Here is a 15,551-nt window from a genome sequence, read left to right as displayed (position 1 = left end):
AACACAGTGTTTAAGCAACCTGGTTTTGAATTCATAAGTAAAGGATTTCCTGGTTATTCAACATTCTTTGGCTTTTTGAACTTTTGTTTTGATTCCTTACTTATCTGCATGTAGCAAATTAGATGATGGCAATTAAGCCCTCTCCCGGGAAAAGGAAGCACTAAAACTACTGGCTGCAGGGTCCTGTGTGTCCTGGTCACACGTTCTCTCGCAGGGCTGAAGAGTTTTTCCGGGATACACGATAATTACACAGCAGCGATCACTCAGAAGTAGAAAGTGCCTTTGGGAGGAAACTAGATGGTAGGCGGACTTCATTTTGCAAAAAGAGACACTCTGTATTACGGCGACTAGGAGTCAGAGTATACACAGAATTGCCCAAAGAGCAGGACCTCTTTGTAGATTTTACCCATACAAAATATGCTTTTTGTTAACTTCTCTTCCCCGAGCCTCAGAGCCTCCTGTGTGTCATGGATTAGACGCTTAAGGCAGCACTGAACTCTGAGGACATCTCTCAGCAGGGCTTTCAGCGCACTCTCCCCCATCACCCCCACTTCTCCCCTCGCTCCCTCCTCACATACACCCTCAGAGCAATTACACTACAACCTACCTGGGGAGAATCTGCTGGCTTCTCTGGGACGCTAGCTGCATCTTCAAAATGAAGCAAAGATCCGGGAATTGTCTGAAAACTCACATTGGTGCACATGTCTTATTTGGACAGATTAGATCCTATAGCAGCTTTTGGTCCTGGATTTTGTGCATTGATCAGACTGCTCAGATAATTCATCAAGTCCACTTTGTACCATTTTTGGACACCCTAAATACCTAAATTCTTAATGACTATTTCTGTTGGGATAAGTGGATACCCTCAGTATCTCTTTTTATCACGCACAGTAATAGCCTAAAGTGCATGGAGAAATATCCCAGAATCCCATCTATTTTTTACCATCATCAGCCCTAGAAATTCATTATGAATATTAAAGATGAATACGGTTGAGGTCCAGATGAAAAGAACCGCCCCATTTCCATTTTCACTGTTTTTTCAAGTGGATGTCATATATCATGAAAGTACAACAGTGGGATGAACAACACAGGTAGTGTAACTAAGCACATAAGTTTAAAATAAATGCGTTAAAGTAGCTAATTATACTTTATAGGAAGAGAAAATGTTTTCTCATGTCCTGATAAATGGGTGATGGGTAATTTAAAATTTTGTGGATATCCAAAATTTGGTTGCCTATTTTTTTCTTTTGAATTTTAGAATTTTATTTATTTTTTTATACAGCAGGTTCTTATTAGTTATCCATTTTATACACATCAGTGTATACATGTCAATCTCAATCTCCCAATTCATCCCACCACCCCACCCCCCACCATTTTCCCCCCTTGGTGTCCATACGTTTGTTCCCTACATCTGTGTCTCTATTTCTGCCCTGCAAACCAGTTCATCTGTACCATTTTTCTAGGTTCCACATATATGTGTTAATATACGATATTTGTTTTTCTCTTTCTGACTTCACTCTGTATGACAGTCTCTAGATCCATCCACGTCTCTACAAATGACCCAATTTCATTCCTTTTTATGGCTGAGTAATATTCCATTGTCTGTAGGTACCACATCTTCTTTATCCATTCATCTGTCGATGGACATTTAGGTTGCTTCCATGACCTGGCTATTGTAAATCGTACTGCTGTGAACATTGGAGTGCATGTGTCTTTTTTTTGTGTGTGTGTGGTACGCAGGCCTCTCACTGTTGTGGCCTCTCCCATTGCGGAGCACAGGTTCCGGATGCGCAGGCTCAGTGGCCATGGCTCACGGGCCTAGCCGCTTCGCGGCATGTGGGATCTTCCCAGACCGGGACACGAACCCGTGTCCCCTGCATCGGCAGGCAAACTCTCAACCACTGCACCACCAGGGAAGCCCTGTCTTTTTGAATTATGGTTTTCTCTGGGTATATGCCCTGTAGTGGGATTGCTGGGTCATATGGTAATTCTATTTTTAGTTTTTTAAGGAACCTCCATACTGTTCTCCACAGTGTCTGTATCAAGTTACATTCCCACCAACAGGGCAAGAGGGTTCCCTTTTCTCTACACCCTCTCCAGCATTTGTTGTTTGTAGATTTTCTGATGATGGCCATTCTAACTGGTGTGAGGCCATACCTCATTGTAGTTTTGATTTGCATTTCTGGTTGCCTATTTTAAACATGCTGAGCTGAAGTTTGAAAAAGCTGTCCAGTTCCAGAGCGCAATTCTTCACTGTTACTCTCTATGGTCTCTTAATATAATTAAGGAGATAACAGGAGCATTGTTTTGCCAGGAGGGGTGGAAATTGGTGAAGAAAGGGTTAGGCTACCAAATAGTAAATATGTTAACAGCTCCACAACCCAAAGAGCCTGGTATTGGTCAGCGAAAGATAGACTCATCTTACAATAAAAAAAAAATAAATCCAAAAGTAGACAACAATATATGTCTGAGAATTTAGAGGAAAAATAAATTGCATCCTATCTGTCTCCTTTCTGCCCAGCACATTATAGGAGCTCAATAAATGTGTTGTTATTGAATCACATTCAGATTGTTCAAGATTTAAATGGAAAAATAAAACTACAGTTAAGGTTTCGATAAGCAATTTTAGATGAGTATTTCTATCATCTTTGGTGGAGAAGAGCTTCCTAAGCAGAGTATCGAAACGATGCCATAGAGGAATACATTGATAAGTTGACTACTAAAAAGTATAAAACTTGTCCAAGTCTGAGCATACAGAGTCTTATATAAATAACCCGAAGATCTCATCCTCAAAAAAAAAAAAAAAAAAAAAGTCTCATTCTGGAGCCTTGAATAGACACACATAAAAAATATAAATAAAAAAATAAAATGAAAACTTAGGATTCTGTCACTGATTAAATATCTACAAAGTGCCTACAGCACTGGGATGAGCTTCATCAGACCAGATTAGTCCAGTATGCAAAGAGGATCATATTTCTATAGAGACAAAACCTTCCAGCAGCTTTAATTCCTCACGAAACCTCAGACCCCATGCAACCATTAGCTGAAGTAAACATGATGAGAGAACAAGCATCAGAATTGTCGGTAAATTCTGCAAAGTTGAAGTCTAAGCCATCAGTTTCAGTAATTCCCAGAAATAACAGCCAAATCTAAACACTGTGTAGTTTTGTGATTTTACAGTTGAGCCAGTGCAAAGGTTTTAGGAATTTAAAAAATCATATAATTGTTGTCTCATACACAGACACCATTGTATCTAGTTAGCTTTTAAAAGTATTCATTCAGCCTAAGTGAAATACCATCAAAGAATTTAGGATGGAAAAACTGCATAGAATCAAGGTCAAGTGAAAGCCCTAAATAACTTCTAAGAGACTTGCAACACCCTGAACAGATATAATCTGGTCGTTCCGTCTCGCTGACTGACCTCAGCACGTGAATAAGGCCGGCTTTAAGCAGCTGAAGTGGTGTTTACTTTTGTCCAGAATCTATACCCTAACTGTGAATTTGCACTTTAATTTGTAGTAACCCCAAGTAATAGGATATTTCCATGTCGAAGTGGGGCCCATGAAGAACGTTGCAGGCATGGGTTTGAATTGGGGTGATCCCTGAGAACTATCCTAGTGAAACTGATGTTCTAATCTGTGCGTCAGCCACAGTGGCATGTCGAGTAGGCTCATTTGGAGCTAATATCAAATCCTTACTAAAGACCCCTTACAGAGGCCCCTGAACTCCCCACCAAGAGACTGTGCCTCAGAGTGTCCTGAAGGACAGGGACAATGACCCAGATAACTCAGACTGAAGAAAGGTACCACTTCTGCTTCAAAGTGTCCAGTAAGACACTTGGCGGTGAGAGTATTAGAGAGCGGAGGTAAAACCATCCTGGAACGATCCATACAGCCTCTATCCTCCCTTTGCTTGGCGTGAGAATACACAAACTGTTTATATTGAGTTAGGTAAAATAAGCAGAAGATAATTCTGAGACCATTATTTTATGTTGGCAGGTCGTATTAGAGCTTGTTAAGAAGACTCCTTTGGCAGAAACAGACTCACAGATATAGGAAACAAACTTGTGGTTACCAAAGGGGAGACAGAAGGCGGCAGAGGCAAATTAGGGGTATGAGATTAACAGATACAAACTACTTACTAGGTACACAATAGATAAGCAACAAGGACGTATAGTATAGCACAGGGAATTATAGTCATTATCTTGTAATAACTCATAATAGAGAATAATCTATAAAAATGCGGAATCACGATGCTGTATGCCTGAAACTAATATAATGTTGTAAATCAACTATGTTTTAATACACTTTGGGGTTGCTTTCGGTACTCACTGTAGGAGAAAACTGCCTTGGGAGTGATTAGTAGAAATCTGTAATTGAGTACCCCTAGTGTCCATGGGAAAGAGAGAACTCAGAGACAGATGACATAAAACTGGGCATTTTATCCTTTGCCATGGGGTACAAAGTGCTTTTTCCCCTCCTCGGGGGGATCTGTGAAATGCAACATAGAACTGTAACCTAGGCCGGTTGGGAAGGGTCTACCCTTTACTACACCAGGGTCAACACCACCATAGGGGGCTAGAAAGTAGCACCATCATGACCTCGCTGGTACCAAAATCACGAGTTTGTTTTAGGTTCTTTTCTCATACAAGATAGCAGCACCCCAAGGTAGCTGAAGAGAGAGAAAATCAACTCCATTTCGGGCTGTTAGATCTGAGAATTAGACTTGGCTGTTCGATCTGGCATAGAATCATTGAAAGAAGTGTCGTTATTTGGTGCCTGTTCCTTTGTCCAGACATTTCACTGTGATTTTCTCTTTCTCTCATCCGCTTACCCTGTTGTCCCTCTCACAACAGGTGTAGAAGACATCGTGGCAATAATGATTCCTGAGCCCAAAGGGAAGGAGATAGTAAGCCTGCTGGAGAGAAACATCACCGTGACGATGTACATCACCATCGGAACCCGGAACTTGCAGAAATACGTGAGCCGCACCTCGGTTGTGTTTGTCTCCATCTCCTTCATCGTCTTGATGATCATTTCCCTCGCCTGGCTGGTCTTCTATTATATCCAGAGGTTTCGATATGCAAATGCCAGGGACAGGAACCAGGTGAGTAGCAGAAAGTTAAAAAAAGAAAAAACTTAAAAATTATTACCAGAATAAGACATATTATTGTGTAAACTTTGGAAATCACAGAAAATACCAAGACCAAAACCAAAATTACCTATGATGCCCCCACTCAGGATAAACACTGTTAACATTTACTGTATAGTTTTTCAGATCTTTTCCAGGTACACATATTTTGATGTTTTGCTAACATCGTTCTGTAACATGGAAGTGCTTTGTCCCACGTTCCTATTGCTCATTTGGGGGACAATTATTTACTTATTTAAGAACAAAATAAAGGGAGAAAGAGGAAGGGAGCTGAGATTATGCTAATTGTATCAACATAATGTGGAAAGAGCCAGGATGTCCTCCTTGTGAACAGAAGGAGACAAAAAATAAAAGGTATTTTAAAAAACAACTAATTTTGGAACAGACAGTGCCTACACATAGTATAAAATGAAAAAGGTACAAAATGGTATACGGTGAAAAGTAATTGCTTTCCCATGTTTGTCCCTCAATTAAGCAGTTCTTCTCCTTGGAATATCTTCCCTTCCAGGGATATTTTATATGCTTACAAACGTGTGTGTATGTGTATATGTGTGTTTTTAAACAAATGATAGCACACTTAACTCTGTACCTGTACTTCTCACTTCATCTTGGAGATTAATTCTTATCAACACTCAATCCAAGCTGCCTTCTCATTTCTAATAACTGTATAGGCAGACCTTGGAGATATGGCAGGTTTCATTCCAGACCACTGCAATAAAGCAAACATCTCAATAAAGCGAGTCAACAGGAATCTTTTGGTTTCCCAGTGCACATAAAAGTTATGTTTACCCTATACTATAGTCTATTAAGTGTGCAATAACATTATGTCTTAAAAAAACAATGTATGTACCTTAATTTTAAAATATTGCTAAAAAATGTTAACCATCATCTGAACCTTCAACTCATCGTAATCTTGTTGCAATAGTAACATCAGAGATCACTGATCACAGATCACCATGACAAATATAGTAATAATGAAAAAGTTTGAAGTATTGTGAGAATTACCAAAATGTGACACAGAGACACAAAGAGCAAATGCTACCAGAAAAAATAGTGCCGATAGATTTGCTCAATGCAGGGTTGCCACAAACCTTCAATTTGTAAAATACACAGTATCTGTGAAGGGCAGTAAAACGAGGTATGCTATATAATGCTTTATTTTCTGCATATGCCGCATTTATTTAACCAGCTCCTATTAATGTTTTCTCTTACCAAATGTTTTCTCTTACCAAAAAACAAAACAAAACACACACACACACACAAACATGTACACATGACACAACACATTTGTGAGTATATCTGTATGGTAAATTCTGGAAGTTTTATAGCTAGGGCAATAGTATGTGTACTTTAAACTATAATAGATACTGCCAAATTGTCTGCCAGAAAGGTTGAACCAATTTATACATTAACCAACAATATAGTAATACTGTTTATACTAATATAAATGACATTCATGCAGTAGAGTATTAATTTAATACTGCTTATACTAACATATACAACAATATACTAATGACAACCACTACTTACGCATATCCTCACCAAATGAATATTACAGCTTTTTTGTTGTATGCAATTTAATAAGTTAAAAATGGTATCACATTTTTCTTATCACAAATAACATAAAATAGAAAAAGGTGATTTTTTTTTTTCTATGAAGTATCTGCTTACATTATTAGACCACTTTTCAATTGAGCTGTTGGTCACATCGTACTGGTGTGTATAAGCTCTTTACTGGTCAGAGCAGTTAACCCTTTTTTGGGGAATCCTACAGATTCCATTTTTTTTCTCCCAAGTTGTTGTTGTCTTTGATTTATCTTTGGAGCTTTTTACCATGCAGAAATTTGGGGGTATTACATAACTGAATTTATCAATTTTTATAGCTCCTGAGTTTTATGTAATAAGATCTTCTATAGCCCAAGACTATAGAAAAACAGTATCTCATGGTTTCATCCACTGCTTTTTTAATTTCACTTTTATGATTAAACTTTAATCTACAGAGAACTTATTTCAGTGTAAGGAATCAAGTACAGAGCCAACATTAGTTTTGTTTCAGATTGCCTACCAGTTTTTGTAACTGGTATTTATTGAATAATTAATCTTTTCCTTCTCGTATGCAGAACCCTCCCCATCTAGCATATATTAAAGCCCCATATGTATTCAGTTCTATTTCTATGCTCTATAAAATGTAGCTTTAATCTGTCTATTCACATTCCAATATCATACTGTTTTGAATGTTTTAGCACCATAATGTCTCATATCTGTTCATGCTAATCTTCTTTCATTGCTCTTTCACTTTTTTCGTGTTTATCTTTGCATGATTTTAGAATCACTTTTAGCTAGGTTTTTAATTTATAGAATAATTTAGAAGGAGTTTATAACCTACTGATGTTGAATCTTCCTATCAAAGTGTAGTATATGTTTTCCCTTTATTCAATTATTCTTTTTATTCCCTAACAGCATTCCAACTATCCTCATTTAATCTTGCACATTCTTCTTATGTTTATTCCTAGGTCACTGTGTTGCAATTATAAATGAAATCCCCTTTTTCATATGGGAAGTCTTTTGATTTTTTATGTTTATTTTGTACATTATTATAATTTAGTAATTTATGTATTTTATAATTTATTATCATTTTAAATTATTATTATTACCTTAATAATAGTGATCTTATATAGTATATATTAAGTGTAGGCATGTTGTAAGAGCTCTCTATATATTTACATACTTAACCTACTTAATAGGCTTATAGCAGATAATTCTGTTTTCTTCATTTTACAGAGAAGGAAACAGAGGTTAAATAAGTTGCCCAAGGTCACACAGCCTGTTACTAATAGAGACAGCAGCTGAACCAACAGCAAGGCTTCAGAGTGTATGCTCTTAACCACTACACTGTGGTACTTGTGATTGTTTGTATCAGTTTATCAGGATTATACTAATAATATGCAATCAATGATAATTTACTTCTTTCAAATTTTAAAACTCCTTTTTTTCTCTATTATCTAACTTCACTGACTTGTGCCTCCAGAATCAACTAAAGTAATAGTAGTAATAGTGAACATATTACTCTTCATTCAGTATTTAATGGGAACATTCTGAGTTTAATGGATCGTTTTTATCATTTCTCAATTTTATTATTTCCCCATGCAGTCTTCTAGGTTCAGACATATATTTAACATGTTGTATAAATGTCAACACAGTCCTGTTTTATTCAGAGTTTTAATCAAGAATGTACTTTTAATTTTAACAAATGCCTTTGCAAGAGCTGTAGTCTGGGTTTTCTCTTTTGATCTATTAATAGGAGTGGTTTAAATTAATGGATTTCCTAATATTGAACCATCCTGAATTTCCAGTACATGCTAATCCTCTGATGTGTGCTAGACTGTTTTGATCATATCTTATGTGGTACATTATTTATTTTTTACCTTGATATTCACATGTGAAATTTGTCCATAGTTTACATTTTTATCATGTTTAGGTAAGGGCTATACTGGTTTTATAAGAAGATTTTGCAAATTTTCCTCCATTTTCTGTAGTCCAGAGTTGCAGTGTCCAACATGGTAGTCACTAGCCATGCGTGACTATTTAAATTTAAATTAATTGTAATAAAATAAAATGTAAAATTCTGCTCCTCAGTCATACTAGCTACATTTCTAGTGGCTACTAGAATAGATACAGCATAGATAGGACACTTTCATCATCATAGAAAGCCCCATCGGACAGCCCAGTTCTAGAGCATTTTAAACAGCCCTGGAATTCGCTGATCCTTGAAGTATTATAGAACTTTTTGTAAGCCAATAAATTCTAAGTTGTTTTAGGAGGACAGCTCTTGGACTTTTTATTTATTTTATGGAAATTTGTCTGTTTAAATTTTCTATAGCTTCTGGAACAATTTTTTTAAACATTTTTATTGCTTTTTTCTGACTCTCAAAATGATGCATGTTTATTCTAATAAATTTTGGCAATCATAGAAAAATACTAAAAGAGAAGACAAAATCACTCATCACCTTACTGAATTGTTAACAGTTGAGTACATTACCTTTCAGAATTTTAAGCCCATATATATATATATATATATATATATATATATATTCAGTAAAATGTCATCGTATATGTCTCTATGTATGCATGAGATACAGACACACATGTAAGACAAGTAAGTTTGTGTTCTCTTTTTTTATTAAATGGTGAGCATTTCCCCCATCATTAAATAATCTTTGAAACATGATTTTTGGTGGCTACCTAGTAGTTGGTTTCCACCACTTACCACAAGTGGACAAGATACTTTGTGCTGTAGTTTTCTAAACTAAATGGGAATATACCTTCTTTTTATAGTTATAGTGAGGATTAAATGGCTTAATGTATCTTCTATTTTAAAGTCCCTGAACATGATCAATCACTTGCAAAGCTCTCAGTGAAGGGTGTCATTATTACTATCATATAGATTCCATAACGATTACATACAATTCCAACTGTGCCACTTTTACTGAATATTCTGGAATTTAAGCGGACAGTTATTACCAGTTAGACACAAGGCAGTGAAACTAGATATAGAACAAATATGTTCAGTTCCACTGGTTCCTAAGGGTTACGTTTGAAGAAACCATACAGATATAAATCAGTTATTGCAAAGACACTTTCCAGCTGATCCAACAATGATCAATAGAAATGGTACCCCTATCTTTTTGCGTCTATAGATAACCCAAGCAATCATTGGGAAATTGAGGTAAGGATGAAATTTTAGGCTTGACTTGGTTGAGTAACTATTTCAATTGCTAGTTCACTTTGTGCCGGTAGACAGAGATTGCATTTCTGTCCTGGCCTATGCATACTCTGTGATGTATGTGAAAAACAAATTAGAGGTGGATGGGGTTTAAGTGTTTACTCTGCTCCCTTCCTTGATTACAGGATGTTACCTTCAGGTTACGCAGTGAATTTGGATCATGCTGAAAGTTAGCACTGTTTCTTGATCAAAATAGACACCATACTTTAGCCCTTTTATGAGTGGAATAAGACTATATAATTTCCCTTAGAAAAATATTTTTCTTTTGATGGGCAGTGCTTCGTTCCATTCAGCGGAAAGTTACAGCTGCATAAGCTATAGCTGTACTAACCATGAGGTGAACTGAAGTCATTTATTTTTATTGAAGCACTATTGGCCCTTCAGAAAGAGTAACTCTCAGGTTAGATGGAGGCTCACAGTCTGAAATGGAATATCAAAGGCATTAATGTTACATTGGTGAAGTATCTAACCTTTCAGGTGTGTGATAGAGAGACTGAACTTGAATTAGCCAGAAGCGTACCTCAGTCTCTGCTTGGCTTGGTGGAGATCACACTTAGAGGAAAGTCACCGTCATCTTACACAATCATTAGCCTTTTCAGATCATTTCATTGCAGTTTCTCACAGAGTAAGATTTGCTAGATGTTCTTTATGTTAGTAACCTCACAGCGAGGTAGATGATGACATGGAGAATATGGGCCACAGTTTAAAGTGGAGAAGGAGATTTGGCCGGAGTGCCATGTTTCCTAAAGCAACTATACCAAGATAGTGCCAGTGCAAGGCAATAGTTAAACACACAGCTTTGGAGTCAGGTCTGGATCCACATCTTTACCCTGGCAGTTTCTAGTGGTATGGTCTTATGTGGGTCTTCACCTTTCTGTGCCTAGATTTCCTCACATATAAAGTGGGAATGGGGACTTCCCTGGTGGTCCAGTGGTTAAGACTGTGTGCTCCCAATGCAGGGGATACGGGTTTGATCCCTGGGCGGGGAACAGAGGTCCCGCATGCTGCATCCAGGAAGGGTCTATAAGTGGAGATGCTTCTGTCTACTAAAGAGCGAGAACCAAAGTGGTCCCTGATGGATGCTGCGCTGTCCTCAGGGGATAGAGAGCAAGTATTCAGTGAGGTCATTAGCCGTTGATTTACTGTGTTTCGATAATTCAGGTCTCAAAGGATCTTTGCCTCCCAGTTCTGTTCTGAGCGGATGACAATGATGAGCTGGTAAAGCTGGAAATGACGTGACTTTACATACCTAAGGTTACTAATAAAAGAAACTAAGGTCCAGAATATTTAAGTGACTTGGCCAAAGTCACACAGTCAGTGAGTGCCAGAAAGAGGACTAAAAGCTTTTCTTACTCCCAAGCCATTGCCTTCTCCTCTACAACACCTCCTCCCCCCTCCAAAATAATACTGATGGTTTTACCTCATGCCCTGTGTGCACAAACAGCTTTAAGTCCTTACGCTGTGGAGTCACCATGGCCACCAAAGGAGTCTAATTCTTTTATCCATATTTCTAAGTGGATGGAGGGGTGATTTGCATCATAGAAATTGATTGGACTTGCTGTGCAATGGTTTCTGTCCCATCAAGCAGGCCCAGGAGAATCATTATTATGTATTAGAGCAAGTGCGGGAAGTGGCTGAGTCACCTGTGGCCACATGAGCATCCAGATGACTGGGACCAACTCTGTTTATGTCTATAATGGCCTCTCTTCACCTAGAACATAAGGACGCTTAGTTATTTTTCCACTTGGTCGTGTTGATGATGACAGTAATCATGATTAGAAAATATAGCTGTCGGGAAAAAAAAGAGGCAAAGATGATACAGAATTATTCAACCAAATGAGATAAGAAGAACATAAACTCGATTTTTTTTTTTTTTTTTTTTTTTTGCTGTACGCGGGCCTCTCACTGTTGTGGCCTCTCCCGTTGCGGAGCACAGGCTCTGGACGCGCAGGCTCAGCAGCCATGGCTCACGGGCCCAGCTGCTCCGCAGCATGTGGGATCTTCCCAGACCGGGCCACGAACCCGTGTCCCCTGCATCGGCAGGCAGACTCTCAACCACTGCGCCACCAGGGAAGCCCCATAAACTCGATTTGGATGCTGTGTTTTGGCATCCTTAGTCCTAGTTTTTTCTCACCTTGACTGCATTTCTGTTTATAACACAGAGGGGAACTAGAGGGAAATGTCTTATTTTTCTCAGTTTCTTAAGTATTTAGGAGATAACTAAATTATACATCTTGGATTGGAGTCTGTCATTGTTTACTATCCTTGTTGGTGTTTATGTCAGACTTTATTCTTCTAATAAATGGCTGTGTGTTTATTTTCCATAAAGCTGTTTACCTTCATTGTTGTCAAGGAACCAGTAACCTTGGTAAATATTTTCTTATATCTGTTTCAATCAAATTGATGAGTAAATCTAATTACCAAGATGGCTCAACTCCTGACAATTTTCAGTGAAAAGTATAATATGATTTGGATCTGGTTGGGTTAGAGGACATCTATAGGAGCATCCTGGAGAAGGGATAGGAATCCCTGCCTGAAACAACAGGTCTGTACAAACCTGAGGAGGTCCCTATCTGCCCAAGGTGGTCCCTCCATCTACCTGAGGTGGTCCCTAAGTCTTCCATTAGCATCACATCACTCTGCATTTCTAGGAAAGAGTCTGTTTTGTGATGATCTTCTGCTCCAGTCCCTAGATTCTCTGCTCAACTACATACAAGACTTGGTTTGAGCAAGGTCTGTAGCTTTCCCTCTCATTTATAGTCGGTGCAGTTAAAATCCCAAAGACAGAAGAGACCAACTACAAGAGCAACAACTTCCTTATTTGGGCCATTTTATTAAGAATGTTTATGGGCTTCTGTCATTAGTTTGCATTTTGGAAATCCAATAATACTAGTGTGAAAATAGTTGAAAGTGGGACAATCATCTTTATTCAAAAGTCAGTATTTCTGATTTTCATGTCACTCAAGAAGAAATAGAGACATGCCTATATTGACAAAATTTGGCTACATGCAAATGGTCATAGCATTTTTTTAAACTTTACAGTGCTTTTCCCTGATCCCATAGTTATCATCTATATCTCAGAAGCTGGTTTTTCCATATTTTCCATGTATCTAGATCATCTCTTTTTCCCCTGACAGGGAAGATTTTCATATCCTTCATTAATCCCTACCAAAACACAATCCTTTTCCTCCTCAAAAGAGGTATAGGTGGGTTTCCCTGGTGGCGCAGTGGTTGAGAGTCCGCCTGCCGATGCAGGGGGCACGGGTTCGTGCCCCGGTCCGGGAAGATCCCACATGCCGCGGAGCGGCTGGGCCCGTGAGCCATGGCCACTGAGCCTGCGTGTCCGGAGCCTGTGTTCCGCAACAGGAGAGGCTGCGACAGTGAGAGGCCCGCGTACCGCAAAAAAAAAAGAGGTATAGGTAAGCTTTGCTTACCTTATCACATGTATTACTTATAGTTTTCCATAAATTTTCCCATTAACTGGCTGAATTTCTCAGGTTGTATTTCATGCTTTTAAAAAATCTCTGGATTTAAGATTGTATTCACTTATCAACCCTTTATGGAGTTTCCATTAGATAGTAAGCTGCAGAGAGCAGGAAAGTGTATGTATTTTTTCACTACCATTGTTTCAAAACCCAGAGCTAGGCCTGGAACAATATAAGTGATCCGAGATACGTGTGGAATGATCACGGGTCACTGATTGAAGGCAGCTTTATTCTAGGTGCTTGGGGACACAAGGGGAAGCAAAAATAAACCCAATTGTGCACTCAGGGAGCTCACTTGAGCGAAGTAGAACGGGAGTTGATCATCAAAATAAACATCAACCTGCAAATGTTGTGACAGTGCCATGAAGCGAAGGTACAAGGAGCTGTGAGGATCTGGCCTCCAGGGGTCCTCTCTCCTGGAAGAAGAGGGAGGAGCTTCCTGAGGAAGTAGCTTGAGTTAAGACCAAAGGATGGTTAGGCACCAGCTAGAGGAAGAGGAAAGGAAAGAGAGTTGCATCCTGTTTAGTTTCATCTCAGTTCTTTTCTTTTCCTCTCACTGTATGTTCCCCCTTGGTATTTATCATTATAGCCTCTTCCTGTTTTTCCCACCACCTTAGTTTGCTCAATACTCATGGATTTCTTTATAGGTCGCAAGTGTATGTTGGTCTCCTTTTAGGAAACAACCAAGGCTTACTTTTCTGTTAAAAATGCCAGTAATTATTTTAGAAACTAAGGACAGAATATCAAAGAGCAAAATGAATTAACAAGGGAAGCATGTCCTCTTCTACCTATTTACTCTAATTGGGGTGTGCTTAGGGACATGCCGTATCACAGGTACTTAATAGATTTTGATTGGTTGGTCAGCTGATTGGTTAGTTGCTTGGCTGGTTGACTGAATGGCTGGTTGGCTGGCTGGCTGGCTAGATGTTGGTTGGTTAGCTAGCTGATTAGTAGGTTGGCTGGCTGGCTAGCTGCTGGCTGACTGGGTAGGTGTTTGGTGATTGGCCGACTGCCTGGTCGGTGGACTGGGTAATTGGTGAAAAAAATGAGAGGGGTAATTTAGCTTTGGTTTTAAATTCAGACTTAATTTTTACTCAGATTCTGACTGACCTGTCACTAACTCTATGATATTAGACAATTTACTTAAGCTCTTTAAGTCTCCATTCTATAAAATAGTATTTTTCTCATAGAGCTGTTGTAAGGATAATAGTGATATAGCTTACAAAGCTTTAGCACGGTACTGAGGCTAAATGAACTCTTCATTAGTATATGCTCACTACTTTAAAGAAAAGAAAGAAGCTAGAGTTTTATTTCCAAAAGAAACAAAATTAGTGAAAGCAGATGATGATTCTTTTTAAATGTTTGCCCTATTTATCTTAGTCCTTCAAATATGTTTCAGTGCTGCAAATACACTTCTGTTACAGACTAGAAATACACATACCTGAGAAGATTACAGTATGTGGAAAACTCATAAGCGCACAAGCAAACTATTTTTTTCCTCGACAGATTAAAACGTAATTCTCTCCCCACCCTCTTCCTCTCCCATTCTTCCTCATGACCCTATTATTGTATTATTGTAGGGTGCATTAGGATACTAACTTCCTCTATTAAAAAAAGAAGTGCATCATATATTATTTCTTAACGTGGGTGACGATGGTTACCCAGGAGTTTGCTCTATAACTATTTGCTAAACTGAATATGTATGATTTATGTATTTTCCTATGTGCACACTCACACTTAAACACACACAAAAGAGGTGAAATTGGCATGTAACAAGGTGATGGGATAGGATAGTACAGACCAAATATAAACCTAAGTTGGGTCTAGATAAGCAAAGGAAATTGCTTAAAAATTCCAAATTGAAAGGAATACACAATATACCCTGTGAACAAGAGATAGAGATTATTCCAACTACTCCAAATTGGCTATCTCCATGTCACAAACTGAGTGGCCGGAGTGACAAATTAGGGAACTGTTTGTTTGTTTTGCTAATCTGCATGGATGTGACCTGCGCTGGAGTCACTGTGGGGCAGGATCCTTCCATGTCGTATTCCACTTGCTTAACCTCAGGCATGAAGAGCTTCTCTCCATGACAGAGCTCTTTAGTAGACTGCGATGAGTCAAGTCCCTTT

At 38.5% G+C, this 15,551-nt stretch overlaps 1 protein-coding gene across 1 annotated transcript in view; it reads left to right on the top strand.

Moving 5' to 3' along the window:
• Positions 1-15,551, top strand: part of RNF150 (ring finger protein 150) — a 238,526-nt gene that overhangs the window by 148,189 nt on the left and 74,786 nt on the right. The window contains exon 2 of the mRNA XM_027117053.1: positions 4,856-5,106. Coding sequence (XP_026972854.1) covers positions 4,856-5,106 — 251 coding nt within the window. The remainder of the gene's footprint in view (positions 1-4,855; positions 5,107-15,551) is intronic.

The sequence above is a fragment of the Aethalodelphis obliquidens genome, unplaced genomic scaffold, assembly GCF_003676395.1.
Source record: "Aethalodelphis obliquidens isolate GAN/ISIS:26980383/991018 unplaced genomic scaffold, ASM367639v1 scaffold17, whole genome shotgun sequence".
NCBI classification, from domain to species: Eukaryota; Metazoa; Chordata; class Mammalia; order Artiodactyla; family Delphinidae; genus Aethalodelphis; species Aethalodelphis obliquidens.
Note: the sequence above shows the minus strand (reverse complement) of the source record. Positions and strands in the feature narration are given on the sequence as shown.